Here is a 26,405-nt window from a genome sequence, read left to right on the forward strand (position 1 = left end):
GTTAGAATTACGCACACAACACACATAAGTGCATTAATGGATTTTTTTTTTTTGGGAATTTTTGTTGATTTGAAGAAATAAGTACACGCTACAAAGGTTAAGATGTAACTATTTAGTCAACACAAAAAAGACAAGTTGTAATGAAGAAACTAAGGCTCTGTTTGGTAAAGCCGTCAGTTTTTTATTTTTTGTTTATAAAAAAATGAAAATAATTTTTTTTTCAAACAGAGCCTAAAGGGTAGTCTCGACATGTGAAGATTAAAAATAGATTATGTCAATTGTCAACATAATCCGTTGAGCGGATAATAAAAAAAATAAAAATGCTACTTGCACAACCGTTGTGTTGGTTGTGTGCGTAATTCTGACTGTCCAGATGTGGAGTTGTGGTTTCTTCCAAAATTAAAACAAAACGTACATCGACTGACCTAACAATATTTGATGTGGCTAAATAGTCTATCTCTATCTCTATTATAAAACAGAAGGGTGTGGGGACAAGTTGTTGCAACGGTTCAGATTTGTTTGATCCAAGGGTTGAGATGTATTTTTTCACATTTTATGAAAGTATCCACATTTACCCATCATATTACATAAATGACATCTGTTGTCTAATAGGAAAAAAAATTGAGAATTCAAATTTCACAGCTCTCTCTCTCTTTCTCTCTCCGTGTGTGTGAAAACAAAAAAGGGGGAAAGCAATTCTCCTTGCTTCCTTCTTACGAGACCTTTCCTCCCCTATGGGTTGACTGTCTTTGGGGAAGGGGCTCCCCCCTTGACTGCCGAGCACTGGGACCGTCCACTCCTCCTCGACAGTCAAATCCATCGGGAGAAATCAAATCGGGAGAGGTATTTTTTGTTGCCCACCATGTATTTGTTTAAATGCCCTCTTCTATTTTGTATACATTTCCTCCAAAATCTGGAGAGGTATTTTCTGTTGCTCACCACGTGTTTGTTAAATGCTCTTTTCTATTTTGTAGAGCTGTAGAGACTTTGTGGGGTTTTTTTTTTCCCATTTTGAACAGCATTCTGCATAATTTCATGAGTTGCTAATTTCTTCACTACACTGTTTGCGTATTCGCTTACTACATATCAATAAAAAAAAAAACTTCGCCGTTCAAAAAAAGAGAGGTTAATTTTCAGCAATTTGTAACTACCTAAAAATTGAAATAATGTTTTGAGCCACTATCAAGATTTAAAGAGTATTTTAATTCCAATAGAAATGAGTAGTGCAGTAGGCACGGGCAATCACTAGTCTTAGAATATTACGCAACGGTGTCCCAAAAATCACTTACTAATACTTCATCAAATCAAGACAAAAAAACTTATGTATTTTTGGGTATTTATTAATTTCTTGGGGGAGAAAGACGTTAGGCTCCGTTCCGGAAACGGAAAAAAGCCCTTATTTTTTAAGAAGGCAATTTCAAGCTCAAAAATGAGGGGTTTATTGAAATCTAAAAATATACACTATGGATCTTGTTTGAAAGATCTCATTGAGATCTTTTATACGATGCAAAAAAAATTAAAAATTTATTTTTCATTTACATTATTTTTGAGTTTGAAAATGTGAAATAAGCTGCTTATTTTTTAAGAAGGTTTCTGGAACGGGATCTAATCACGACCATCACCCACGTGTACCGTCAACTCCAGCCACACGTATTGATTTTAGTGGCCTCCCTAGTTCTGGTGTCGTATCATTTTTTCTCGCCCTGAAATACTCTAGTACTAACCAACAAAAAGAAAACAAAAATAAATAAAAATCAGTGTGAAAATACCCGTGAATGCACTGACTGAATGGGGGCTAGCCACGAAATATTAGTATTCAGCCGTTCAAATTACAATTGGCCACAATTTACATGTGGTACCAGCCAAAACTAGACGTGTGAACACCCTCCAGGGGAAGACCTAAGAATATGGCTGCAAGCGAACTGAAAGCAACTCGAAGCTCTATTCGTTAAAGCAAGACAAGGCTCGTTTTAGTTATCGAGCTGAGTTTGAGTTCGAGCTTTAAATTTATGTAGTAACCGAATCAAACTTAACACTCTAAAGCTCGGCTTGTTTATACAAACTCGTGTAAAATAAATTCGGCTCGACTACTTAATACAGTTTGACGCACCGTACGACTACTTATTTGTTGAGATATAATCTATAAACAGTTTTGATTACTGCTGCACGTTTTAAATCTGGGGTGTTTCCACTAACAAAAAAAAAGGTTAAAAACTTAACGCATTTACCATCTCGTTTCACACTAACAAAAAAATTTCAACAATTTACCATATTGTTTCCACTAAAAGAAAAGTGGTCAACAAAAGCCTTTTTACTTATAAATCCATCAACAATTTATTCATTATTGAAAACAACTAACATTTCTTAACAATTTACTACCGAAAACATTTAAAAACTTTTCAATAAAAAAAAAATTATAAATTTTTCATTACCGAAAACACTCCCGAATCTCTACAAGAACCAAACTCGATGATAGTGGGCAGGAGCACGTCAAAGCACCCAAACCGAAATTCTTATGTACGTGACAGTACTCGATTCTCTCGTATAATTTCAGCCAAAATCACTCAATTGCAATACTCCTCTCATATTCTAGATTACTTCGGATTGATGTTGTGCAGTGAGTCGAGCAGTTAGATTGTGCATTCAACGGCTCGGATTTCATCTCGGCAATGAATGACTCTCGATCGTTTGTTGTCGAAATGAAATTTAAGCCGTCGAATATACGATCTGACGGCTTGGAGCTGCGCACATCACTGCAGAGCACCCTCCCCAATTCGTACAAGTGTCCTCGTGCCACATGGTAGGTAGCAAAGCATGGTCCCAAATTACCAACCCTCCCGGCCGTCGAGCAATACAAATAGCAAGGCTTGTTTATTTGCATCTGTACATTCCATCCATATCTTTGCAAGTAGTATCAGGGTTGGCTGCTGAAACCCTCCGTATTTCTCTCCGTTACCAAACCAAATCCAACGCTATTTATTTATTATTATTCTCTTCCCTTTCCTGATTCTCGAGGAGGGTTCTTCATCTTCTACCTACCGATACCGTTCTCGCCCGATTCTGCCTAAGCGGTACCTTTTTATTGACCCTAATATGTTACTATTTGTTTGCGGTTGTTAATTTGTCTTTGTTTGGGGTTTCGATTTGTGGGGTTTTGACATGATAATCAATTTGATGCAGTGGTTGAAAATGGGACCGGCGACTGTTTTCCAGCCTTGTTCACATCTAGTATTTCCATCCCAATCGGGGATTTCGATTTCCGGTGGACTCAACTCTGTGCGCTTTTGTTCCAAATCGTGGGTTTCTTCTACTGTTTCGGCTAAGGTATCTTCACATAAGCTGGATATCCTATTGAGCAGTTACACATGTGTGATAACCTTTTTGATTGCTCTCGTGCTTTCTTTTCCGGGCTTTTCTTAGTCTTCTGATTTATTAATTATGGCTGTGATGTCTTGCACAGAATTTATTGGAAGAACTTCAGTTATCGCATTATTTTTTAGTCTAGTTACGTGCTTGTATGCGGGTGTCCTTAGCAATCTTCAGCTTTAGAGTGTTCTCGATCTATGAGTTTCATGCTTTGTCCGGTTTTGTTCTTTACTGATTCGTGTATGGCTACTGTGACTTGTCCAGAATTTGATGGAAATATAAGGGAGAACTGAATCGTACTTATAAAAAATAAAAAAAAAATTCAGTTATCTTGTAAAGTTTGGTTCCGGTTATGTTCTTGCTATCCTGATTTCATGCTTTTTACGGATTTTGCTGAATTTTGGGGTTGAGTATGGCTACGAGGATTGACAATATGCCCTGGTATTTATGGGAAAGGCAAAGGATAATTTCAGTTTTGAATGGATTTTTACTTTGCGTTCATTTGTTTTGTTCCTATGTTTATTTATTGCCTGTTCGCATAGGCTTGGTGTTGAGATACCTCAATACTTGTTGAGAAGTTATCGTTGCTTTTGATTTGTTTGGCAAAGCAAGCCGGATGGGTATTGGATTGCAATTCACAGCTGTTCATTGTTCATCAGGAGTTAATTTAATAGTGGTAGCAAATATCAATAACAAAGTGTTTTGTTATTTACCTACGTAGTATGGAAAAATTAAGAAAATCCTAGATTGTGAAGAATAATAATGCTAATTTTGATAAAGAAAAAATTCATATTTTATTGATCTATCAATAAAAAAATTTAATAAGTTGACTGATGACATCCAAAGACGTGATACCTCTTTATATGAAAACTATGTGGATAATCTCTTCTACCAATCTACCAATACGCCAATTTAGATATGAAACAAAAATTGTTTACTTAGAAGTAATACGAACAGAAAAACTTTAGATGCTTCTATTGGCTACCTAAAAGTTAAAACAATGCTAGTTTTATCTGCTTGAAGCACCTATATGGGAGTTTTTGTATGCTTTAGCCTCTTCGCCAAAGTTTAGAGGGTGGGGGAAACCTCCCTACATATTATTTCTCCTGGACCGTGCGGCTGTCTGATGACATCCCTTTTGTAATGGTGAGGTGTTTTATGATATGTAGTTGTAACTCACTTGTTAGTCCCATTTGTAGAAACTTATGTGCCATTTTTCTAAGAAGTTATAGTTTTTGTACCAATTGGGGAAAGCAAATAATCCTGTTTTATTATCTGCAATTTTTTATGGGATTGGTGAAGATTGATGCTGTTAGGCTTGGAATGTGATCCAACAAGAAAGTATTGATTTAATGGTTTGTTTTTCAGCAATTTTACATGAAATCAAGTGCGGGGTGTGGTGTTGGTATGTGTCTTATTGTCATGCTCAAAGTACAACGATGACAAGATCTCATTCTCCAGAAAAACTTCTTTTTCTCATCAACATAGAAGATATTTGTCATAAACATATTTGTCGGGACATGCTCAAAATTAAACATGTTAAAGGTTAAAACACGGTTACTTGCTAAATTTGAACAGCCCGTGTAACATGGTTTCTATGTAAGGTACTACTACTTATCTCGACAGTTAAATGGATCAGTTAGGGCCAGACAAGCTTGAGGTCTGGACTAGTTTTATCCAGGTTTGGCTGTTACAAAGTTTTGGGTCATCTATTTCAATTGTGACGTGATCTGATTTTAAGACACCATGGAAATGAAGATATATGATTTGCATCTTCAATTTGCAGCTTTTCATAAAAAGCGTTAATTTGTTACCAAAACAACTACTACTGTATAGCTGTAGTGGCCTCTCCTAAGAATCTTGATAGTTAGAAATATGAAATTTCCCTTTTAAAGATAATTATGAGCTGAGTATTTGTCATTTAGAAATATTGTCTGTACATCATGGACCTTATCATGAAATGAATTAACTAATTATTTGGAAACTTAGTATATCAACCAATTGATACCATAAAGTGGGCCAACTTTTTGGCATTGTTGAAAAATAACAGCAAATAGTACTTATTTATATGCAGATCTGCCTTTAATTTAAGCTCTTGTGATTAGATTTCAGGGCTATGGTTATTCTTTCTTTGTTGTCAGTTAGTTCTTATTTAGGTTACAAGTTGTAGGTATGGTTGAAAATCGTCAAACCTATTACCAAGGAAGACTATTTGACCTTCCAATTGCTTACAGACACGTGGCAGCGGGACCCGCGGAGAAAAGTAGCCTCGGTCAGATCTTTATCCAACGAAGGATAGTTGACCACCCAATGAGAAAAAGGCACGTGAATGCGCGAGAGGGATATTAGTCCCCGCGGAAGTCGTCCGCGGGAAGCTACCGCGGAGCCCCGATGTTACCGCGGAATTATGAGACGCATCCTGAAATAAATCCTATCAGAGGGGGACTGTGTGACTACAAAAGATGATATTAAAAAATTCTCGGAGTCCCGTCCTAGCCTAGAGGCAGGGTCCGGGAGGGACCCCGCGGAGAACGTACGATCGCCGCGGTTCGCGACCTCGCTCCAGCGGGATTAGGGGAATTTCTTGTGGCTTGGTGGCTTGGGATTGAGGTATCGCCACGGGGTTACGAGCCGCTCCCCGGACAAGTGTCCGCGGAAAGGGCAAGTTTCCCCAAGGCCAGGAGGTACGGAGGGAACACGTGTCAGAATTTAATAGGAGCGCCGTCTTGGGTCTGACCTAGGTCCAGGTGCCCTATAAATACCCCTGACATTCCCAATGATGAGAGAGGACCTTTTTTTGGGAGAGAGTGTGTGAGCACTGAATTTGAGGAAGGAGAACATTCTTCCTCAGAGAAAAGGAGTGACCTCACTCACTCAAGCCCTGAAAAGGTCAAATACCCCGCGGAGAACAAGAGAGACACGCTGCCTCTGTTCCGTCTGTACCTTCCGCTCTTTCCCTCATCTCACAAGATTTCTTCCCTCTTCCTTTCACTAATCATCAACCAATCACACCTCTCCAGCTCACTAACACTTACACGTAAGCAATTCCCACGAAACCCTCCTCCTACACAAGTCAAAACACAGTACGTTCTAATAAGCAAGTCTACTTATTTATGGTGATAATTGAAACTGTATGTGGTCATTCAGTACATGCTGTGCCAAATTGTAATGCTAAGTTTAAGTTTGACTTGCGTTGGCAAGTCCATTTAGAAATTAGAGTTGACACTATCTTGTCTACACAGGAATTAGGTTTTAAGAGGCTCTGAACTCAAGCTTGACTTGCGCTTTGCTATTAAGTTCGAAAATTTGGGTTTGCTTTTATCTAGTATTGGCTAAGCAATAATATGATTGTAGAAGGCTAATTACTAGTCTCTCTGTCTAGACTCTAATCCTGGCATTTGTGAGATATCTAGCTTGGACCATGAATGGACTTCGTTTTCCACCTTAAAACCAAATTATGATAACACTGACTTAGATAGGGATATCTAGCTTCGCGAGTAAGGAATATGTGGTTTATTCTTTCATTTTTGGTGGCCCTTGTATTGCTTATTTGGAATTTCATGTGGCTAATGTTAAAGCTCTGAATTGATCTTCTCGCAGAAATACCCCTTTGTTTCTAACTTGAAGTCAAGGCAAAGAAGAATGGGATCTGGGAGCAGGAAATTCTCTGTAATCAGGGCGTCGTCTTCTGATGCAGCGGAGCCTGCTGCTCCTTTTGCTCCACTTCAGCTTGAGTCTCCAGTGGGGCAGTTCCTGTCTCAGATTTTAGCGAGCCACCCTCATCTTGTCCCAGCTGCAGCGGAGCAGCAGCTTGAACAGCTTCAAACTGACCGGGATGCTGAAAAACAAAAGGAAGAGCCCTCTGCTTCTGGTACTGATCTAGTATTGTACAGGTTAGCAACGTATGTAATGATATACTGGTAAATTGGTAATTGACGGTGTTTGATTCCGGGTACTCCTGAAACTCTGATCGAAAATGATAGTTTCATGTATTGGGTGATGTTAGTGGACAAAATGTCAAATTTTCTTTATCTGCATGTCTTGTTTCTAAGTGGCTGAGAAAAATAGATTGTAATATTAAAGTGAGAAACAAGTTTGTTGATGGGTTTTGTAATTTTAGGAGAATTGCTGAAGTGAAGGCTAATGAGAGGAGAAAGGCTTTGGAAGAGATACTCTACGCTTTGATTGTGCAGAAGTTCATAGATGTCAATGTTTCTCTGGTACCTACCATAACACCTTCATTGTCTGACCCATCTGGGCGAGTTGACAGGTGGCCCGCTGAAGATGAGAAGCTTGAGCGTTTGCACTCTCCTGAAGCCTATGAGATGATCCAGAACCACTTGGCTTTGATACTAGGAAATCGTTTGGGAGATTCCACCTCTGTAGCCCAGATAAGTAAACTCAGGGTGGGCCAGGTTTATGCCGCGTCTGTCATGTATGGCTACTTCCTCAAGCGGGTTGACCAGAGGTTTCAGCTCGAGAAGACCATGAAGATCCTTCCACGTGGGGTAGTTGATGAAGAGATCAGTGTTCAAAAAGCTTTTCAGGAGGAGACGGGTACCAGAGGTACTGGAAATGAGGACTTGCTGAAATCTGGGCAATCTCACCCCGAAGTCTCGTGGGCTAGCCCCCCTGGTGGTTCTGGCACTGGGATTAAGACTTCACGACTAAGAAACTATGTGATGTCATTGGACGGGGACACGCTTCAGAGATACGCAACCATAAGATCCCAAGAGGCTGTTGCCATTGTCGAGAATCACACTGAAGCATTGTTTGGTAGGCCTGAGATAGTTATTACCCCTGAAGGGACTGTTGATTCTTCCACGGATGAACTCATCAAGATAAGCTTTGGCGGTTTGAGGAGACTTGTGCTGGAGGCTGTGACTTTTGGCTCTTTCCTCTGGGATGTTGAGAGCTATGTGGATTCGAGGTACCATTTTGTGACGAATTAGTTAACCTTCCTAAACTCGATACATCCATGCCAAAGCAGAATTGCTTGCGGAGGCCAAACTGACCAACTTAAATGCAGCAACTGAAGGAAGTCATGGCGCACTAGAACATTCGCCTGTATATAGTTTGGTGCTCTATTGATTGATGTTGGTCGGAAAGAGTAGTATTTGTGTTCGTGGTTAGACACCGGACAAGGTCCTGGGTTCTGTCATGTTAAAAATGTTTATCTTTCTGCAATTTTTTTGGTTCTGTTACTGAAAGTACTTTTGTTAGCGGCAGCCTTAAGGCTTGTTTGATAACCTAAATTCAGTACTTAGAACTGAATCAATTAAGTAATAGTAAGTGGTTTAGGTTTGATAACGACATTATACATTGCTTAACAAATTAAGTATTACTTAAAATGTAGGCTAAAAAGTTGAAAAAATTAAGTAATTTTGAGTTACTTAATTCTGGTTGAATTATTGTGTACTTGCATTTAATCACCATCACAACCGCCACCGCCACCACTTTGCCACCATCACCACCACTCCACTGCCACCACCATCGCTCCCACCACCACTCCACCACCACCACCACCACACCACCACGACTTCACCACCGGCCAGTCCTCTACCACCACCGCTACCGCACCGTCGCTGCCGCCACCACCACAATGCCACCATTGCACAACTATCACTCCACTGACACCACTCACTGTCACCATTACACCATCACTCCACTGCCGCCACCACCATTACACCACCACCACTCACTGCCACCATTACATCACCATCACTCCACCACCGCCATTACACCACTATCGCCAGCACTCCAACACCACCACCACCACTGCCGCCGCCAGCACTCCATCACCACGGCCACAATCACCATTCCACCATTATTATAATTAAGAGAGAATCGGAACCAAAATTAATTTATCATTTTTTTTAATTTAGTACTTAATATATTTACCAAACAGCTTTTCAGCTTAAAAATTTCAGCATTCAGCTATCAGTACTTAAATTTCAGTTTTATCAAACAGGTGGCAACAAGAGTTCCTGCGGCTGCAAACAGCCTCCATGAAGCACGCACTTTTTTATTTTTTAAATTTTTTTGGACATGCTTCTTGAAAACTAAAGTAGATCTTTTGCTTTAGTAGATGTTGTGCATTGAAGTTTCGACAATCTAAGCCTACAGGTTTTTCAGAAGGATTTTATTTTCTTAGTTCAGTTCAAAAAATAAGATCTTTGCTCATGGTTTCAAGGACAAAGCGGACCAAGGATTATATTTCATTCAGGACGCCTCCGAATGAAAGGAGGGGTACTTTCAAAGATAAGTGCTGTGTTTGGCTCTGGAGTACCAAACAAGTATAGTACACTAACACAGCACCCCTTCCACCGCTCCATGTGGGGCTTACTCTGCTCCCTCCTTCAGAAAAAAAAAAAAAAAAAACAGAAATTTTAAAATATTTTTTATGAGGTCCTGTAAAAAAATCACCTCAATCGTATATCGATAGATATGTTTTTTGAATTCGTAAGGCGAAAATGCTCAACTGCTCAATTTTGCCCTCTACGAATTATTATTTCTCCTAGGAGCCTTTTGTTGTTTTGTTTGTACCCTATAGGAGTCTATTTCTTGGATTACATATGTCGGGCTTATTTAGGAGGTGTTGGGACAAAAAGTCCCCATGGCTTATTGGCTTTCCCGGCAAAATAAGCCTCCTGACACATTGTGGCTTTTTTGGCTCATTTTTTCCGGGAAAGCCGGCTCATTTTTATTCCCTAACAGCCCCTTAGTTGTTGCAAACTCTCACGAAGTGTAATAAGTTACCGAGCTTAATCTCGCGTGTTTAAAAGTGTTATGCACGATTCGGATTAAAAATAAACTATTACCGGTCAGAGACATTTATTACTGGTCAAAGTTTAAAAACATATCTCAATCATTAATTGTTGAAACGGACGGGTGAGATTGTGCGCCTTCGTGAATAACTTATTTACGGCTCCTCCGTGAAAAAGTAATTCTCAACTCTCACATTATTGATGAAGTATTCCACTGTTGTAATTCTCACGATACAGGTAAATGTTTTCTTGTACCACATGATATAAAAAAGAGAGCTTGCGGGATCTCACCAAAAGACCAAAACTGCAACACGTGAAAATTTGAAGAAAAATAGGCAAGCTGCCTTTTTACTACAAAACTAAATTTGGTTCATGCATCAAGGTGAGATGGAGAAATTTTTGGGTGCCAAGTGGCGGTACCCGTCAGCAATTTTAGCCGTCCAAACGTGTTTTGGACGGTCCAGATCTCTCCCCTAACCCGATCACTCTCTCTCCTTTTTTTCTCTCTCTAAAATCCGGACCGTCCACGTTTGGATAGCTGAAATCGCCGACAGAATACCACGTGTGTGGTACCTGCCCGGCAACCAAAAACTTCTCGGTGAGATGAGTTTATAACTCCCTTGCAACACACAGTTTTCTTTGAATAAAAATCAATAAATTTCCAACATTCACTACAATGAAGCTTCCACAAATTCCCATACAAACAGAAAGGGGCCTGGCATTTTCAGCATCTAACCTGTACGACAGCCAAAGGGTAGGGAAGTATATTGGCATAATGAAAGGAAATGACTTCACCGGGATACAAAAGCTTGCCGTTTTTAAGAAGGCAATCATCCACCGCGACGCGCCGGAAGAGAAGGGGATTAATCAGAGAAGCCGATGCAAATTCGCCGCAGGAGATGTGGACGTCGAACACGCCGGACGGTGCACCCCATGCCTCGTTTACGATCAGGACGCTGTATTTCGGTATACCGAGAGCTGTGTACCCTGATGGCCATTGGTAGATTCGGATTTCTGCTCCACAGCAGTATCCTGATGCTGAATCTCCCCAGATAGCATCGTTTGAGGAACCTGCAATGATGTCCATGCGTAACTCCTTCCGTCTCATAAATTTTAGTCCCTCCGTCCCGTATTATCTGTCATTTTTTTCGAAAATTGTGTCATTTTTTAGATTAAAAAAATAAAGAACTTTCGTGCAGAATTTTCACGCTGGTTTAAAAATCAACTACTCCGCTGCATTTGTGCCAAAAAAACTAAAAAATTATGCACGAGAGTGTTTTACTTCTGTATCCGAACAATTTTCAAAATGACAAACAATACAGAAAAGAGGAGGCCGTGGTGCTTATTTTAAAGAAAACAACACATGTACATACATGAAGGGGAAGCTGATAGCAATAGGGAAACCAAGATAATAACTACACAGTAGGAGTAGGGCTTCACCATGGTGGTTCTCTCTCCGTTCTTGCGTGCCTGGATGTGTTTGTGTCACAGAGAGAGAGAGAGAGATTCCTTTGAGTTTGGATGGATGCTGAAGTATGTGAGGGAGAGAGAGAGAGAGAGAGAGAGAGAGAGAGAGAGAGAGATTCCTTTGAGTTTGGATGGATGCTGAAGTATGTAAGCAAAGAGAAGTGGTGAAACATGTGGGATCTTCATTAATTCTTCACACGGGGGATATTGGTGGTGCCTGTTTGGCAGATAGGAATCAAAAAATGGAAAAAGTAGGTAAGACGTACTGTCCTAATTAAAGGCACTAAAAATACAACCGTTTTAAACTTTTTTCGTCTTGAGCGAACTTTTTTTTTTGACTTGTCTTTTACTACTACTACTCTTTAAGAATTAGCTCGTCAATTGCTATGACTACTTCACGGAAACTAAAAACCTAACGCGAATTTAGCAAAACCCGTTAAGACGACTGTAAAAACACTTCCTAAATTTAGGCAAAACTCGCCCTAATGACAGTTTCTAAATGCAAAATGGGAAAAATATGGATTAAGGGATTGCAACATTTTCGAAAAAGCAAGTTTTGATGATTCAATAAAAACTATTGATATGTTGGGTACTAAAGCACACGAATGCGAACTTTGGTGCACGATCGAGAGCTATTCATTGTCGACACGAGATCTGAACCGTCAAATGTACGATCCGATGGCTCGGAGGCGCGCAGCACGGTGCTGCGCAGACCACTATACAGCACCATCTCCCAATTCCACGAGTGCTAACAGAGTATATGGTTCTTTTCCTCAATGCATTAAAAGTGAATTGAGATGAAATTAATGTGTGGGCTTCCCTTGGATACATGTACAACTAGACATCCATAGAGAACTATTTTAAATTCCTCATAAGAGGGGCAAAACAATTATAGCATATTAAGATGTTATGAAGATACTTGAGCCATTTAATTCGTTTCTGTGCATGTTTAAAATAATTTATGTGTTTAATATTTTAACACACACTTCAATTAGTTTTTGAAAGATAAATTCCCCCGTCAAGTTGAGCTGATCCTCGAGCTGCTTGCAAATAACTCAGTCAATTTGCAGCTTCAAGTGCGGATATGTATGTGAAATTGAATTTAATGGAGTGTAACTCATTCTCCTAATTAAACATAGAGTAGTGCTATTGGTACCGACGGTACCATAGGGAAAATGTACCGACGGCCACCGGACGGCCGTCTCCGGCCACCGGACGGCCGATCCGAGCCGTCCAAAAATTTTAAAAAATAAAACCGAGTGGGCCGCAGCGGGAATCAATGGCATCCGAGGTGTGTAGAGTACTTGATCCGAGTACCCCTTTTTCGTGTATATACACGTATATACAAATATACACGAAAAATGGGTGCTCGGATCAAGTACCCTACACACCTCGGATGCCATTGATTCTCGCGTAAGCCCACTCGATTTTATTTTTTAAAATTTTTGGACGGCTCGGATCGGCCGTCCGGTGGCCGGAGACGGCCGTCCGGCGGCCGTCGGTACATTTTCCCTATGGTACCCGTCGGTACCAATAGGATTTCTGTTAAACATAATTACTATTTTTTTTTCATTTTGTGTGTTTCGTTCGTCTTTTTTGAATTTTTGTTAGATTTGAGTGATATTTTTTGGATAAATCATCTGTCTCAACGAGAGGGGTCTAAAAAGTACAAAATTATGACCGAAAGCTACAAAAAATTCACTAAAGATGAATAAAGTATCAAACAACTGTCTTATTTGTCTTAAATGCCGTCTTATTTGAATTTTTTAACATCGGTCCATATTTTTATGCTTACTTTTTCGATTCGTGTTCTAGAGACGAACAAATGATTAACTCAAAAAATTACGACGAAAAGCTAAATAAAAAGTAAAAAATACTGAATTAAATTTCAAATTATAAGTTTACAAGAACTCAAGATTCCCTCAAAGTATAAGGGGTAAAAGTGGATTTTCCCTTGTTTTTAGATACTTCGTTTGTAGCTAAATAAATGTCTAACGTGCAAATTTAGGGCTTTATTCTTTTAAGTTGCGGAAAAAAATTAAAATTTTTAATAAAAAAAATACTACTATCTTTTTAGAGGTGTAAGTTTGCGCACCGGAGATTTATGCCTATTTTGGCGTAAGCCAAATGGCTTATTCTTTTACTTTATTCAATTTTTTTCGTATTTGTTAGGTTTTCATCAATTTTTTGAGGATTATTGTTCCGTCGCGATGAGATGAATCAAAAAAAGTAAAAAATTACAATCGAAACTCAATTTTTTTTGAATAAAGACAGAAATAAGCCAACATGCTATTTTTTTCGCTTTTATTAAAAAATATGAATTTTGAACTTTCGATCGTGATTTTTTATTTTTTAGATTATTCTTACGAAATAATAATTCATAAAAAAATCTAAAAAATCAATAAATACGAAGAAAATTTGAATAGAAAGGAGTTTCATTTGAACCAAACAATCCCTAGTTTAGGGACGGAGGGTACTTGGGGACTTGGGTAAACCCATAGCGATTCCATCCGTTCTTCCTTCTCCCACAACCATGCCTGCAAATCCTTCCCTCCTTATCCGCCACCCAAACCTCCTCCTCACACTCTCTCTCCGCTGCTTCTCTCTCTCCCCCGCCACTCGCCCAAGTCGCACGTTTACGCTTCTCAGAACTTGTTGCTCTTCTTCCTCTTCGTCTTCGTCTTCTACAGCCAACTCCAACGACAATGCCCGGTCGGGCCGGTCCGGTTCGCTCTCTTCTATTCCGGCCCACGACCTTGCGCAGAAAATCGACGTCAATCCGCCCAAAGGCACCCGAGACTTCCCTCCCGAGGACATGCGCCTCCGTAACTGGCTTTTCGACAACTTCAGAGAGGTATATATATCACCATTAATGCCCTGTTCTTCCTAATTGTTTTTTTTTGGTGTGTAAGTTTCTTCTTCTGAATTCTTGTTAGATTCAAGTTAAACACTTTTTGGATTGGCCATTCGTTCCTTGGAGGAGTACAACAAGTAAAACATTACGTCCAACAGCAGAAAAAAGTGATATAAAATATCAAAGAGCTGTTTTTTGGTCTCTAGTGTCTTCCTATTTGAACTTTTTTCAACTCTGTCGAAGTTCTTATACTTTTCTGATTTCTAGCTTTGGGACGAATGATTAATCCAGAAATTACGAGAAATAGATGAAATAAGAAATTACGAAAAGTAAATTATGCCGGAAAAAAAGAAAAAAAAATTAAGGAAGAACAGGCCGCAAATATTTTTAGGGTTTTTGGAACTCTTCTTCCTACAATAATTTTAAAACCGCACATAAAAACACAAACAGTTGCACAAACTCTCTCATGTCACATGTGGGCCCCCACACACATTGGAGGTGTGTAGTGTGTGTGGACCCTACATTTGATGTCATTTGATGTGGGTGAGTTTGTGTGTGATTGTAGCAAAACTCTTCTTCCAAAGTTGTTCAGAGTTTTCTTGTAGATAATAGCAGGTGTATTTATGCAAATCAGATTTGTATACAGTGAAGGCTTTTGCTAACAAGTGCCTTTTTATTTCCTCGAGAACTAGATCAAACGGGCAAGGAAAAAGATACAACTCTTGCAATTTGAAATTACTGTTCACTGATTTTCAGAATGTTGTCTTTTGTTTTTTGGTAGATGGATATGAATTTCAGTGAACACAGACATATTGACGGACTACAATGACGGAAATTAGTCGGAGTTTGGCTAATTGGTTTGGTATACGTTCAGACATGTGAAGGATACTCTCCGACTCTCATATCGAATACAATTTTACATATAGAAACAGATGGCTCCTAACAGTATATATCGGGGCTAGGTGCTTTGGATTCGAGCTTTGCAGTTAAATGGGGGATCACGTGCATGTGGTTGGACCCCATGGAGTTGGTTTCCCTTCGTACAGTTTCCAACCTGTCAAGAAAACAATTTCACCCTCAAGCAATTTTTACCATTTGCAAAGTGAAATATACCATGCCATTGTTTGGATGTAAATGGATATACAGTTTTAGGTGTATAGAAGATTATGCATCTGAGTAATGTGTATTGATATTGTGCCATTTTGTTTTTGCACGAGCTTATGTTTTCTGTGTGCATAATGAGTTTATATCTTTGGGTTTATTGGTTGTTGCATTATTTAGGTTTCTCAAATGTTCGCATTTGAAGAGGTTGATTTCCCGGTATTAGAGTCGGAGGCACTTTTTATAAGGAAAGCTGGGGAAGAGATCAGAGATCAGGTTTGTCGTTCTGTTTGTTGCAACTTACAAGCCTCTTAAGAATTCTTCATCTCCATGCCTGAAACATTTTTCTTCCAACAAGTATTCTTAAGCATCTTATATTCTAGGCCCAACTTTTATTGTTCTAAAGCTTTGAATAGCTGTCCATAAAATTTGAAGACAACAATTTGGTAGAGTGTGCCCTAGATGGATATCTTAAGTGGCTTTTGATCGCACTTGAAATCTTGTTCTGCCATGGTTTGACTGATGCAACTAAACAGATATGTCTTGGTGGTTTAACTTTTCACGACTACCATCTTTTATTTATTCATTCATTGCTTCATGCAGCTTCTGGTTACAATGTTGATGGTTTATTTTCTTACAAATTTCAGTATTGGAGTTAATTGAAATTTCTGAATACCATTGCTTAATTGTACTAAGGCAAATCTCTCTCTAAACTATACATGATAAGAATTCTTTCAGTGGAAATTGCAATGTTCATACCATTTGTGGTACTTCAACAGTTCATTAAAAAAAGTGCACTCAAATGGAAGTCAAGAATGTGTGTTTTTTTTTTTTTTGCTGACACGATAGGGGTTTGTCATTCTTTATTGCGCAGCTTTACTGTTTTGAGGATCGAGGAAATCGTCGAGTTGCATTACGGCCTGAACTTACTCCTTCTTTGGCGAGGCTTGTGATACAGAAAGGGTAAAACTCGTATTGTGGTATTTCTGAACACCATGTGGCCTTTCTTTTTACTAGTTATTCTTGTATAAGAGTCATAAGACTGTTGCTTTGCTTATCAAAACAATTCTTTATTCTGCTGGTTTTGACCTATGAAGTAGTTAGATTTGGAAAACTATCTGATCTGCTATCCATGTACTTGTTATTTATGACTTTTGTATCCTGGTATAGATGCCAGTAATTGCCCATGTTTGTTTTTCTGTCCAGAAAATCTCTATCCCTCCCCCTAAAATGGTTTGCTGTTGGGCAGTGCTGGCGATATGAGAGGATGACTCGGGGGCGGCGGCGCGAGCATTACCAGTGGAATATGGATATCATTGGTGTACCAGATGTAATGGTATGTGAAGTTATAGCCACTTTCAATATGCATATTTTCTCATTTTATGCCTATCAGATTTTGGATTGCTATTCGGTTTGTTCTTCGCCATTTGGCAGCAGTGATCTTATTTTAGTGGTTCTATATTCTCTGACAAGTTGTAGTATCTTGTGATTTGGTTATAAAGCAAACGTATATAACATGTCCTATTGCAAGTTTGCCATTTGCAACTACATCACATGTCAATTTGGAAAACTACATTCTTCGATTTGGAATTCCTGTGTGTGGACAATCTCTTTAATGTCCAAGTTTAACTGAGAAGCATCTACGCGTTATCGTGTTTGTTTAGAATGTTCCTTGTACGGAATTTCTAATTTCATTAATTGATGTCAAGGGGTCTTCAAAGTTCAACCATTTAAATTGTCTTCGCTTAGGACTCAAGGCAGATTTCTAGAATTGGAAATATATATGTTTCAAAAAAAAAAAACATTAGAAACATTTGAGTTCCCAGGAAAAACCTGAGGAATTATGTCTTGCTGTGTTAAGATCATGAACAAGACCATGAATTATTGGGTATCCCGGCTCAAAGATTCCAACAATACTAAATGGATCCATTTTTTTAGGTTTTGCTTTGCTGTAATAGTTGGTCTAGCCTTTGGTGGACGTTTAGTAGGTAGGGTCAAAATCTTGCTATCCAGTTTGGCTTTCTCGTTCCATTGGAATGTATTTGTTGAGCAAATGACAGAAGTCCATGAAGAATCAGGTCGGTCGAAATGTTCAACCTTCCAACTGCCAAGCAGGCCTTTGCTCCGAGTCTGACACATCTGGTTTCATTCCAAGTTACTTTTGCCTCACTGGTTTTCAAGAATCACATTTCATGGGGATACAAATTTGTCCACATGCTTTATTCCACTTCTGGATATCATTTTTGGGGAAGATAAAGAGATGTGTCCAGTGAACTTCTATGTAAACAGCGCAGTCTTGCTGTGTCACAGTTTTCTTATGAAAAAAGGGGAAGCTTTTGGGCAAGATTAAGAAACTGGTCCGACAATCTTGAGCAACAGAGTTGTAGAACAGAGATTAGCTGAGAATCTGGAATGGGGTAAATTGAGTGAGGGAGGAGGTTTGAGGTTTTTAGTTTTTGAAACATCAACTGATCAACAAGTTATGTTTTCTTGAGATAGAGTGAAGAAATGAGTGGATCCCCTTTCTTTCCTTGAAAAGCGAGCGTCTGAGAATGATAGTGGGGGTTGGTTGAGACTTGAGATAAGTTGGGGTAAGTTTCTCAGTGAGCGAGTTTTGAGGTAAGATCAGAGCTTGTGAGTTATAGAGTCTCTTTGTCGAGGTTGCCCACGTACTTTATGCGAGTCTCCACATAAAATTAGCTCAATTATCAGTGGCAAAAAAATAAAAGTAAAAGTTGTAGTCACTTTGGGCATAGAGGGGAGTGTAGTGGGGTAGAGGTTTTTTTTTTTATTAGATTGGTTTTTAGGCTTTTTTATGTGTTGGACATTTTTTTGTCTTTAGCCTTCTTTTGTACATGGGTGGCAGTCACCTGATATCATTTTCTATAACATTAATCGATTATAAAATAAAAGGAGGATCTTGATGTTACTTAAACTGGTTATACTTTGATATGTACCGAGGCTTGAGATGTTTGTTTTCGTTGGCCCCTTCTATTAGGATCTTTAGCGAGCTCTGAGATGTTTGTTTTGAAAGACCCATTCCTGTTTCACTATTATAGAGCAAACTGAGGCACTGTAGCTTTGAAGTTCCTAATGAAGCTGATCTTCTGTTTGGGTACTGAAGATCTGTAGTTGCTAATCGTTTTTGTTGCTGTGGCTTCCCGAGGGTTAATTACAATGTGCCTTCATTGTTTATGTTCTGTTGTTGCTGGTCCAGTAAAGAAAAGTTAGACTTCCTGATGAATTTGAAGACCTAAGGCACCTAATTGCAATTGGCTACTGAGGCAAATGAAGAGAGGTAATTCCCTTTTCTTTACCTTCAGTTCTGGTGGAGGGGGTTGGTTCTGCTTTTGGCCTTTGAAGTCCCGAAGTGCTTTGAAGGTTGGGGTCCTGTGATGGTTGAAGTTGCTTCTGGGAGGTGTTAGTGTTTCTTCCATTTCAGTCTGCCTGGAAATGCTTATTTGTTTAGAAGCAAACAAACTTAAAAGTTGGTTAGCCTTTTCTATAATAAGATGTATCTTCTGATCGAGTAGTATGGTGAAAGGACAGTAATGTAATGGATCCAAGATGTCGGGAGTCGTGTAACTGATTGCTTCATGGTAACATTTTGTAATCTCCCCCAGAAAACTTTATATGTGATATGCCACGAGATTATCGTTTATTTAACTTTTGCATTCCCTCTCTCTTCCCATCATTGGTCAGATAAGTTACTGCCACAGATTAAATTTGGTGCATCGCCTGACTTTGTTCATACTTTGGAGTTTGATGATTGAATTTTTCTTCTCATAATTTGGAAACTTAGCCGTTTGCTTGTTTTTCTCTAGGCTGAAGCTGAGCTTATTTCTTCTATTGTCACCTTTTTCAAGCGGATTGGAATCACAGCATCTGATGTTGGGTTTAAGGTTTCAAGCCGGAAGGTGAAGTTGATTCCCTTTTTCTAGTGAATTTAACAGTCTAGCAGCTGGAGGACCTCCTCACCTATGTTTCATTTCCTTATTACTTTCTTACGATACTTTGCAGATCTGTGTTGTTCAAGCTTTTTACATGACCAATTTTTTTTTTTTTTTTTTGAACAACAAAGAAGGATAAATTTATTAATCAGAGTAAAATTACAATGATTAAAAAGATAGAAAGTACAAAGCATCAGAACGAACAAAATGCATCACAATCGACACCCAACCCACCCGGTAATCACATGCCGCTAACTACCCTAAGAGCAAACCACATTAAACGAATCAAACAGCCGTAAACACTTGAGAATGACACAACCATAAAGCCCATCAATATCAGTCCCGACCACCGCCCAACCTGCCATCACCCAAGCCGCTGAGCAACCAAACCACCACTACAATGCCACCTGACAGAGAAACGTTGCACCAACAAAATCTACAAGAGAAACCTCCGGAAGATTGGGGTCAAATTGCAAATCCAACGACAACAAAGAACCCACCTGAGCTGTCAAAAGGATGATACGGAAAACTCGAAGACCCACCACCAAACGCTGCGACTCCACAATGCCGTTAAGCCAAAATCGGATACACCCAAAAGTGTAAACCGGTGGGAGCCCAGATCGTCAATGCTGTTAGGCTCAAAGCCGGAAGCACCCAACAGTGCGACCGACGACAATCCAGAAGCTGGTACCGGAGGATGTCGACAACGAAACCATTGGAAACCAACCCGCCACCACCCACCAATCCATCACAACCGCCCTATCTGCCACACACCACACCCACCACCGCTAAACCCTATGCCACCGTACGATGTGGCCTCCATCAGTCGCAGCGACCACCGAAACCCCACCACCACCAAAAACCCCATCACCGCCGCCATAACCCCCACGGAAAACCCCCATAACCCCCACCCACCACCACCAAGAGTACATTGATGGTGTCATTTTTGTCCTCAATATTTCAATTGGTGCCCAACGTTAAAATGTGAGTTTAAATGGTCCCCATAACCAATACCGTCCAAGTTTATTTTTCATTAAAGGGGAACTTTTGAGACACTACTATATGATTACAACCTATGTACCATGAACATGACGTCGGAGGTCACACACTGGTGTCGGACAGGCATTGGACAACACTCTTCGGACGTGTCTGGCACTCTACTCAAAATTGTCTCATTTTTTCTTAATGTTTTTTGTTTTGAAACTCTAGGGACACTCTAAAAAATGCTTTGGATACTCTCTCAACACTCTTTGTACACTCGCACGTTGAGAGTGTTGAACGAAACAAAAGACTCTAGTTAAAGCTTAAGAAAGTCTCTCTTGTTTGTGTAGCATATGATAGTTAATTGATTATAAAGATACGTTGATGATAAAACGCTTATTGTTGGAATAATTTTGCTAATGATGTAATGATAAATAAGATGAAGGAATATACAGTGTTAGATAAACATAATTAGATCGTCTTGTCTTTTTTTTTCATATAATAGGATACATAAATATTTTTGAAAACGTGCCCCCAACTTGTTGCGTTGTCCTAGTTTTTAAGGATTGCTTGTTCAAGTATTGGTGTTGTGTTGGTGCACATAGATTACACCTTGTGAAAATAAATGGGGGAAATTTGGAAAATACCCCTAGACTTGTACCCAAATGTCTCATAAGCACCCAAACTTCAATTAGACACCCAAAGTTGTCAAAGATTCTTCAATTAGACCTCGACATCAAAATCCTCAATTTATTGGATTGGTTGAGATGGCAATGATGTGGCAAATATTTTGTCCTGGACCCAATCACACTGAATCATAGCCCCTTGGCCCCCATCCCTTCCCTTCTTCCTCCTCTTCCATTCACTGCCATTCTCTATTCCAACTGCCATCACCAACAACCTTCACCATCGATCTCTACCCCCAATACGCCAAATCTTCCTCTTCCTCTCCAACACTATCACCATCAACACCCTAGTATGCAGAGGAGCAAAACAGAACCATGGCAGTGGTAGGGCCTGGTACCTATATTCGGTACTTCCTATTTTATGTAGTGTTATTTTGGTTGAATATCACACATCTCTTGTTTTACTTTATTTAACAACATGATCTCGGTTCTTGTATTATAAGGAATTTAAACGGGCCAATATTTTTCCTGTATTTTAATTTTCTTTTTACAGGTTTTACAAGAAGTTTTGCGGTGCTATTCCATCCCAAACGAGTTGTTTGGCAAGGTTTGCATCATTATAGACAAGGTCAGTTGCAAAATCCATCAATTTTTGTATTGCTGCCCCTTCTCTCCCTGTTTTTCGTGTTTGGATAAATGCTGCCGCTGCCGCTTCCCTTCCAATTACTCTTTTGATATAGCTGCTGATATTTTTATAAGGTCCTCTGGTAACGTAATTTTTAACAAATTGCATAAAGGAAGTTGGATTTGAGATTGTGAGGTGTTCCTCTCAATGGCCACTTCCAGGCTAGATGGGTTAATGGCTAGGATAAAGCTAGAATAGTTGACTAATGTTTTCCAACTTTTTGAGTTTGTTGTGGGGGTTAGACCTTCAACCCTAAATTGATCTGATGGGCATATTATGTAACTCTAGTTGCCTTTTTAGCCGTTGTCGGGAAGGGGGAACATTGCTTACCTTACCTACCAAATTGTTAAAAAAACATCTGCTTGAGCTCTGGATCACTTTGCTCATATCTTCGGAGATAAAGCGGTTATCAGTTCTACCCAAACTATTGGCTCTGGTGAATATGTTTCACTTGAGCCTGTTATCATACTTCTATTTGATCTGCTTTTCTTACTAAGGGTAAAAATAGAAACAAGCCCTAGAGACATAACGTACAGGTCACTTCAAATTTGTACCATGTATGGGATTCTGCGTGATAGCTTCAGTAGTTGGTGTCAACGTTGTAAAACTCTTGTTTGGTTGTTCCTTGTTGCACAAAGATGAATCCCAGTTCGTTTTCCATTTGTTCCTTGTTTTTTTGTTGTTGTTGTAGTATCTGGATAATATTGTGCTTTTGCATCCGTTCTCCCGCCATTGACATATGAAATCCGTTGCAAATAGATAGAAAAGGTTCCAATTGATGAAATCAAGAGAGAGTTGAGGTCTGCTGAGTTATCAGATGAGGCTATTGAGGAGCTACTACAAGTACTCTCCATCAAGTCCTTAACAAAGTTGGAAGGTTGGTTGTTTTAAACTTGATTGAGATCTGACCGAACACTTTTTGTGATTATTCCTGTCAAGCTTCAGTCATGAACTTAAAATTTACCTTTTTACTTGCGAAAAATTTATCATTTCTCATCGCGACGATATTTTCTGGTTATACAGCCTCTATCTTACATGCAATGTTCAAATGTTTTCATTATTGTTGAACACTAGTAGGGAACAAGACATGTGTCATTTTAGGATGTTGTAACACCATTAGTGCAAGCTTAGAATGATTACTAGTGACCTGTATATGAGTATATCTCAAATAGAGATTCCTGTGGGCTTCAGCTTTGTATTTTTCTGCTTTGTTTTAGTAATTGTGCTTCTTCTATATGCTCTATGAATGCCATATTCATCTTATGTAGAGAAACTTGGAGCAGCAGGGGAAGCAGTTGCTGAACTGAAACTACTATTTTCACTTGCTGAAAAGTTAGGATATTCTGAGTGGATTCAGTTTGATGCATCTGTTGTCCGTGGTCTAGCGTACTACACTGGAATAGTATTTGAGGTTTGATTCAAACTTCATCATTTACTTTTTTTCCCCTTGGCAATGTCGAATTCCTTATTGGAAATTGAGTTCTGATTGTGGTGCCCTTTACTGAATCTTCTAGTTAGTAAAAGCAGAGAAAGACTACAGGGAAAACAAAATGTGAATCGTGTTCTGCTTGTGGGATGTACAACACTCCCGTTATTAGTGCCTTAATGCCAGATAGTTGGTGGAGGAGGCTGTTGTTGTCAAGTAGCAGCCACGTGGGGTGGCATTGATGTGTTGAGGTATAGAATGATACTGTCATGCATGACGAGATGCATGTATGGGAGATGGCAATTACTGAGTCACCAATATAAATTGGACTGGCAGTCGTGAGTGCATGGTTGTTCAAATAGCCTACAGATCATTATCCTGGTTTTCTTCTTTGTTCAAGGCTACAAGCTATTGTGTTTATGCTGGGCCCATTATTGGCAGCCACATACAAAACACCAAGTACCGGTTTGTTCATGAAATTGAAACCTGTAAATCATGTTGCATGGAGACATGGAATTTGTTGAAATTCTGTCCCATTAGAAACTCTACAAGATGCAATTGTCGGCGAATCTCTATCAGAATGTTTCCTTTGGGTCTGTTTTCTGGATGTCATATTGAAGTTAAAATGTTTTTGACAGCAAGAGATGGAAGTACGTATCAGTAAGATATGGTATTGTCTATGGAATTGTCCGTTCATTACATGTTGTCCCAAAAGCTTAAGTTGTTGGGAAATGAACCTAGCAATATATATCAAGTTATCCAACACTTTCCTCATGTGCGACCTCGTCTTGCACGTGGCAAGTGCAAAGACCCGTACAAAAATCGAAACAGAAAGAAAAGGGGAGAAAAAACACACGAACAGAGAACAAATGTGAATGGAGTCACTTGAACCCAAGATCTCAGAGAAACCAGAGTTCTGATATCATGTTATCCTACCAAATGCCCCGAAAGCATAAGCTGTTAGCAAATGGGCCCACTTATGTATGTCAAGATATCCAGCATTCTTCACAAAAATGAAAGTGTATACAAATGCATGGCATATCTTGTTGATTACATTTATTTGCCATTTTTCTTTACCTAAGTGCTAATATTATTATTGTCAAAGGGATTCGATAGGGAAGGGAAGCTGCGTGCCATTTGTGGTGGTGGGCGGTATGACCGATTACTTTCAACTTTTGGAGGTGAAGACATTCCTGCCTGTGGCTTTGGATTTGGTGATGCTGTAGTATTAGAAGTGAGTTCAAGTTCAAGCCTATTCTAATTCTATGTGTGCCGTATGTTCAAAATGAGATGTGAGAAAAACAGGCTTTTTTTTAAGTTTGTACACACCAAGAATGCATATCACAAGCAGAAGAATTGCATTTAATCTGTAAACCTTTTTTTTTTTTTTTTTGAACTTGGCAAAAAGAAATTTATAGATCTTTGAAATTGTTAATCTGTACACTTTTGTGTGTGCGTGGTGCATGTGCTCACATGGACATGTAGGCATTTGATGATTTTATTTTGTATTGTAATGAACCACCCTCAAAACATATTTGTAATCAGACGACCGGCTTATACCTTGATTAAGATCTTTCCCCTATCAAATCAGGATGACAGATGTGAACTAGTTTATAAGAGAAGAATTAGAGTAGTGCTGCACCAATTGCACATGCATAACCTGGCAGACATATGGAGTTGTAAATCTTTAACCTTGATTTTTATGAAGTGTTAATTGCTGCATGAATGATCACAGATGATGGCTGTATTTGTTATCTCTGTTGTTTTGATTTGGAGTTTACAGAGCTTGCATTCTAAACAGTGACGACTTGGCCAAGTCTTCGGCTGGGCAGAGCCTAGTACTGTGGGCTGTGAATGTGATAGCGTAATCTGTTGACTGTCTTGTTCTAGGATTTTTTTCCTACATTGGCTTGAATTTTAAACTGTATCACTTCTACTTTTCTGTTGCTAAATGTCTACTACATAATTAGTGAGGGGGTTCTGTTTCTTGCAGTGACGATGCTTAATGCGTTCTTCAAGTTTACCTTCCATCTTGAAATTCTTGAAGATGATTTTGTTGGGTTTTACAGTTGTCTCTAATCTTCCCCTTTTGATTAATGCTCAGCTGCTAAAGGAGAAAGGACTTGTACCAGAAGTAGGTCAGCAGGTAGAGAATATTGTGTGCGCTCTGGATCCTGATCTTCAAGGTGCAGCAGCTGGTGTTGCTACGATTCTCAGGGGAAAAGGCCAAAGTGTTGATTTGGTGTTGGAGAACAAACCACTTAAATGGTACATATTTGGTACAGCATTTTTATAGGTTCCGCATGAACTTTCGAATATTTTCTGATACGTTGTCACTTCCTCCTTTGGTAGGGTGTTCAAACGGGCATCACGAATAAATTCACATAGGCTGATATTGGTGGGAAGTTCTGAGTGGGAAAAAGGCGAGGTTAGTGTAAAGAACCTTTCATCTGGTGAACAATATCAAATCAAAGTTGACAAGCTAGAGTGAAAGATCATTTTTGGTTCCTTTGAAGCTGTTGATTTGTTGGACTATGTGAATCTCTACATTATATATGTTGCTTATCTTACTTACCACAGCCTACATGGGGGTAAATTTTGTACTGTAAAATCTGATTTGAGGCAAGCTATCTTATAATTTTTCACTCGCATTTTAGTGCAATCAAGGTTCTTAACATACAACAAAACTATGGCTAGCCTAGTTGGCCACCCTTGCACACTCTTTACTGAGTGGTCAAGGGGTCAAATCTTGTTGAAGGCAAGAATTGATGATTAGTGCTCCTATATAGGATTGTACTTTATTGATTTATTTCTTTCATGTATGGGGCTATTGCTTGAATTGTTATGTACTAGGCTCGATTTAGTCGTTGCGAATCTTACATAATTGATGTAATGTCCTGTTATTGTAATTCTTTAAAAATGAAGTTTCTTAACGTACACTTTTATTGTTTGTTGTCTGCCTTGTGGTCCGTATGCACGTGGCTATTATTTACAAGCTCAATTTAAATATTGGAATGAGAGCGCAAGTGCAATGCGAGAATTGAGAGTGAGAGTGCGGAACATTTTGAAGGATTATCTGACTTAAGGACAATACTCATTTCGCTTTGCATGATTCCTCTTATCTTGGAATTATGCGCAGCAGCACATGCCAATAGCAGGTGGTGCCGGGTTTAATGCAAGAA

The 26,405-nt window shown here is 39.2% G+C and overlaps 3 protein-coding genes across 3 annotated transcripts; 2 read left to right on the forward strand and 1 right to left on the reverse strand.

Annotated features, from left to right (window-relative positions):
* Positions 1–2,814: 2,814 nt before the first annotated feature.
* LOC131311352 (UV-B-induced protein At3g17800, chloroplastic-like) lies at positions 2,815–8,553 on the forward strand. Its single transcript, XM_058338771.1, has 4 exons — positions 2,815–3,071; positions 3,181–3,324; positions 6,967–7,259; positions 7,487–8,553. The coding sequence occupies exons 2-4, from the start codon at positions 3,190–3,192 to the stop codon at positions 8,316–8,318; spliced, it is 1,260 nt and encodes a 419-aa protein (XP_058194754.1). The 5' UTR covers positions 2,815–3,071; positions 3,181–3,189; the 3' UTR covers positions 8,319–8,553.
* Positions 8,554–10,741: 2,188 nt separating this feature from the next.
* Positions 10,742–11,634, reverse strand: LOC131311353 (TPD1 protein homolog 1B-like). Its single transcript, XM_058338772.1, has 2 exons — positions 11,507–11,634; positions 10,742–11,204 (listed from the first exon to the last, which is right to left on the reverse strand). Exons 1-2 carry the CDS (start codon positions 11,574–11,576, stop codon positions 10,858–10,860), a joined length of 417 nt encoding a protein of 138 aa, XP_058194755.1. The 5' UTR covers positions 11,577–11,634; the 3' UTR covers positions 10,742–10,857.
* A 2,417-nt stretch (positions 11,635–14,051) lies between these two features.
* Positions 14,052–26,168, forward strand: LOC131311354 (histidine--tRNA ligase, chloroplastic/mitochondrial). Its single transcript, XM_058338773.1, has 11 exons — positions 14,052–14,454; positions 15,736–15,831; positions 16,430–16,518; positions 16,762–16,891; positions 19,380–19,472; positions 21,666–21,740; positions 22,557–22,674; positions 23,066–23,208; positions 24,329–24,457; positions 25,328–25,491; positions 25,576–26,168. Exons 1-11 carry the CDS (start codon positions 14,134–14,136, stop codon positions 25,712–25,714), a joined length of 1,497 nt encoding a protein of 498 aa, XP_058194756.1. The 5' UTR covers positions 14,052–14,133; the 3' UTR covers positions 25,715–26,168.
* The last annotated feature ends 237 nt before the right edge of the window (positions 26,169–26,405 follow it).

This window comes from Rhododendron vialii, chromosome 12a (genome assembly GCF_030253575.1).
Source record: "Rhododendron vialii isolate Sample 1 chromosome 12a, ASM3025357v1".
Taxonomy (NCBI): Eukaryota; Viridiplantae; Streptophyta; class Magnoliopsida; order Ericales; family Ericaceae; genus Rhododendron; species Rhododendron vialii.

What these genes read in the sequence shown, in the direction of transcription:
- LOC131311354 (XM_058338773.1), top strand. Translation starts at nt 14,134, where the DNA reads ATGCCTGCAAATCCTTCCCTCCTTATCCGCCACCCAAACCTCCTCCTC. An exon ending in GGGAAGAGATCAGAGATCAG is followed by an intron (nt 15,832 to 16,429) that starts GTTTGTCGTTCT and finishes TTTATTGCGCAG; the next exon opens with CTTTACTGTTTTGAGGATCG. An exon ending in TTGGTGTACCAGATGTAATG is followed by an intron (nt 16,892 to 19,379) that starts GTATGTGAAGTT and finishes GTTTTTCTCTAG; the next exon opens with GCTGAAGCTGAGCTTATTTC.
- LOC131311352 (XM_058338771.1), top strand. Translation starts at nt 3,190, where the DNA reads ATGGGACCGGCGACTGTTTTCCAGCCTTGTTCACATCTAGTATTTCCA. An exon ending in CTTCTACTGTTTCGGCTAAG is followed by an intron (nt 3,325 to 6,966) that starts GTATCTTCACAT and finishes ATCTTCTCGCAG; the next exon opens with AAATACCCCTTTGTTTCTAA. An exon ending in ACTGATCTAGTATTGTACAG is followed by an intron (nt 7,260 to 7,486) that starts GTTAGCAACGTA and finishes TTGTAATTTTAG; the next exon opens with GAGAATTGCTGAAGTGAAGG.
- LOC131311353 (XM_058338772.1), bottom strand. Translation starts at nt 11,576, where the DNA reads ATGGTGAAGCCCTACTCCTACTGTGTAGTTATTATCTTGGTTTCCCTA. An exon ending in GCTATCAGCTTCCCCTTCAT is followed by an intron (nt 11,205 to 11,506) that starts GTATGTACATGT and finishes ACATCATTGCAG; the next exon opens with GTTCCTCAAACGATGCTATC.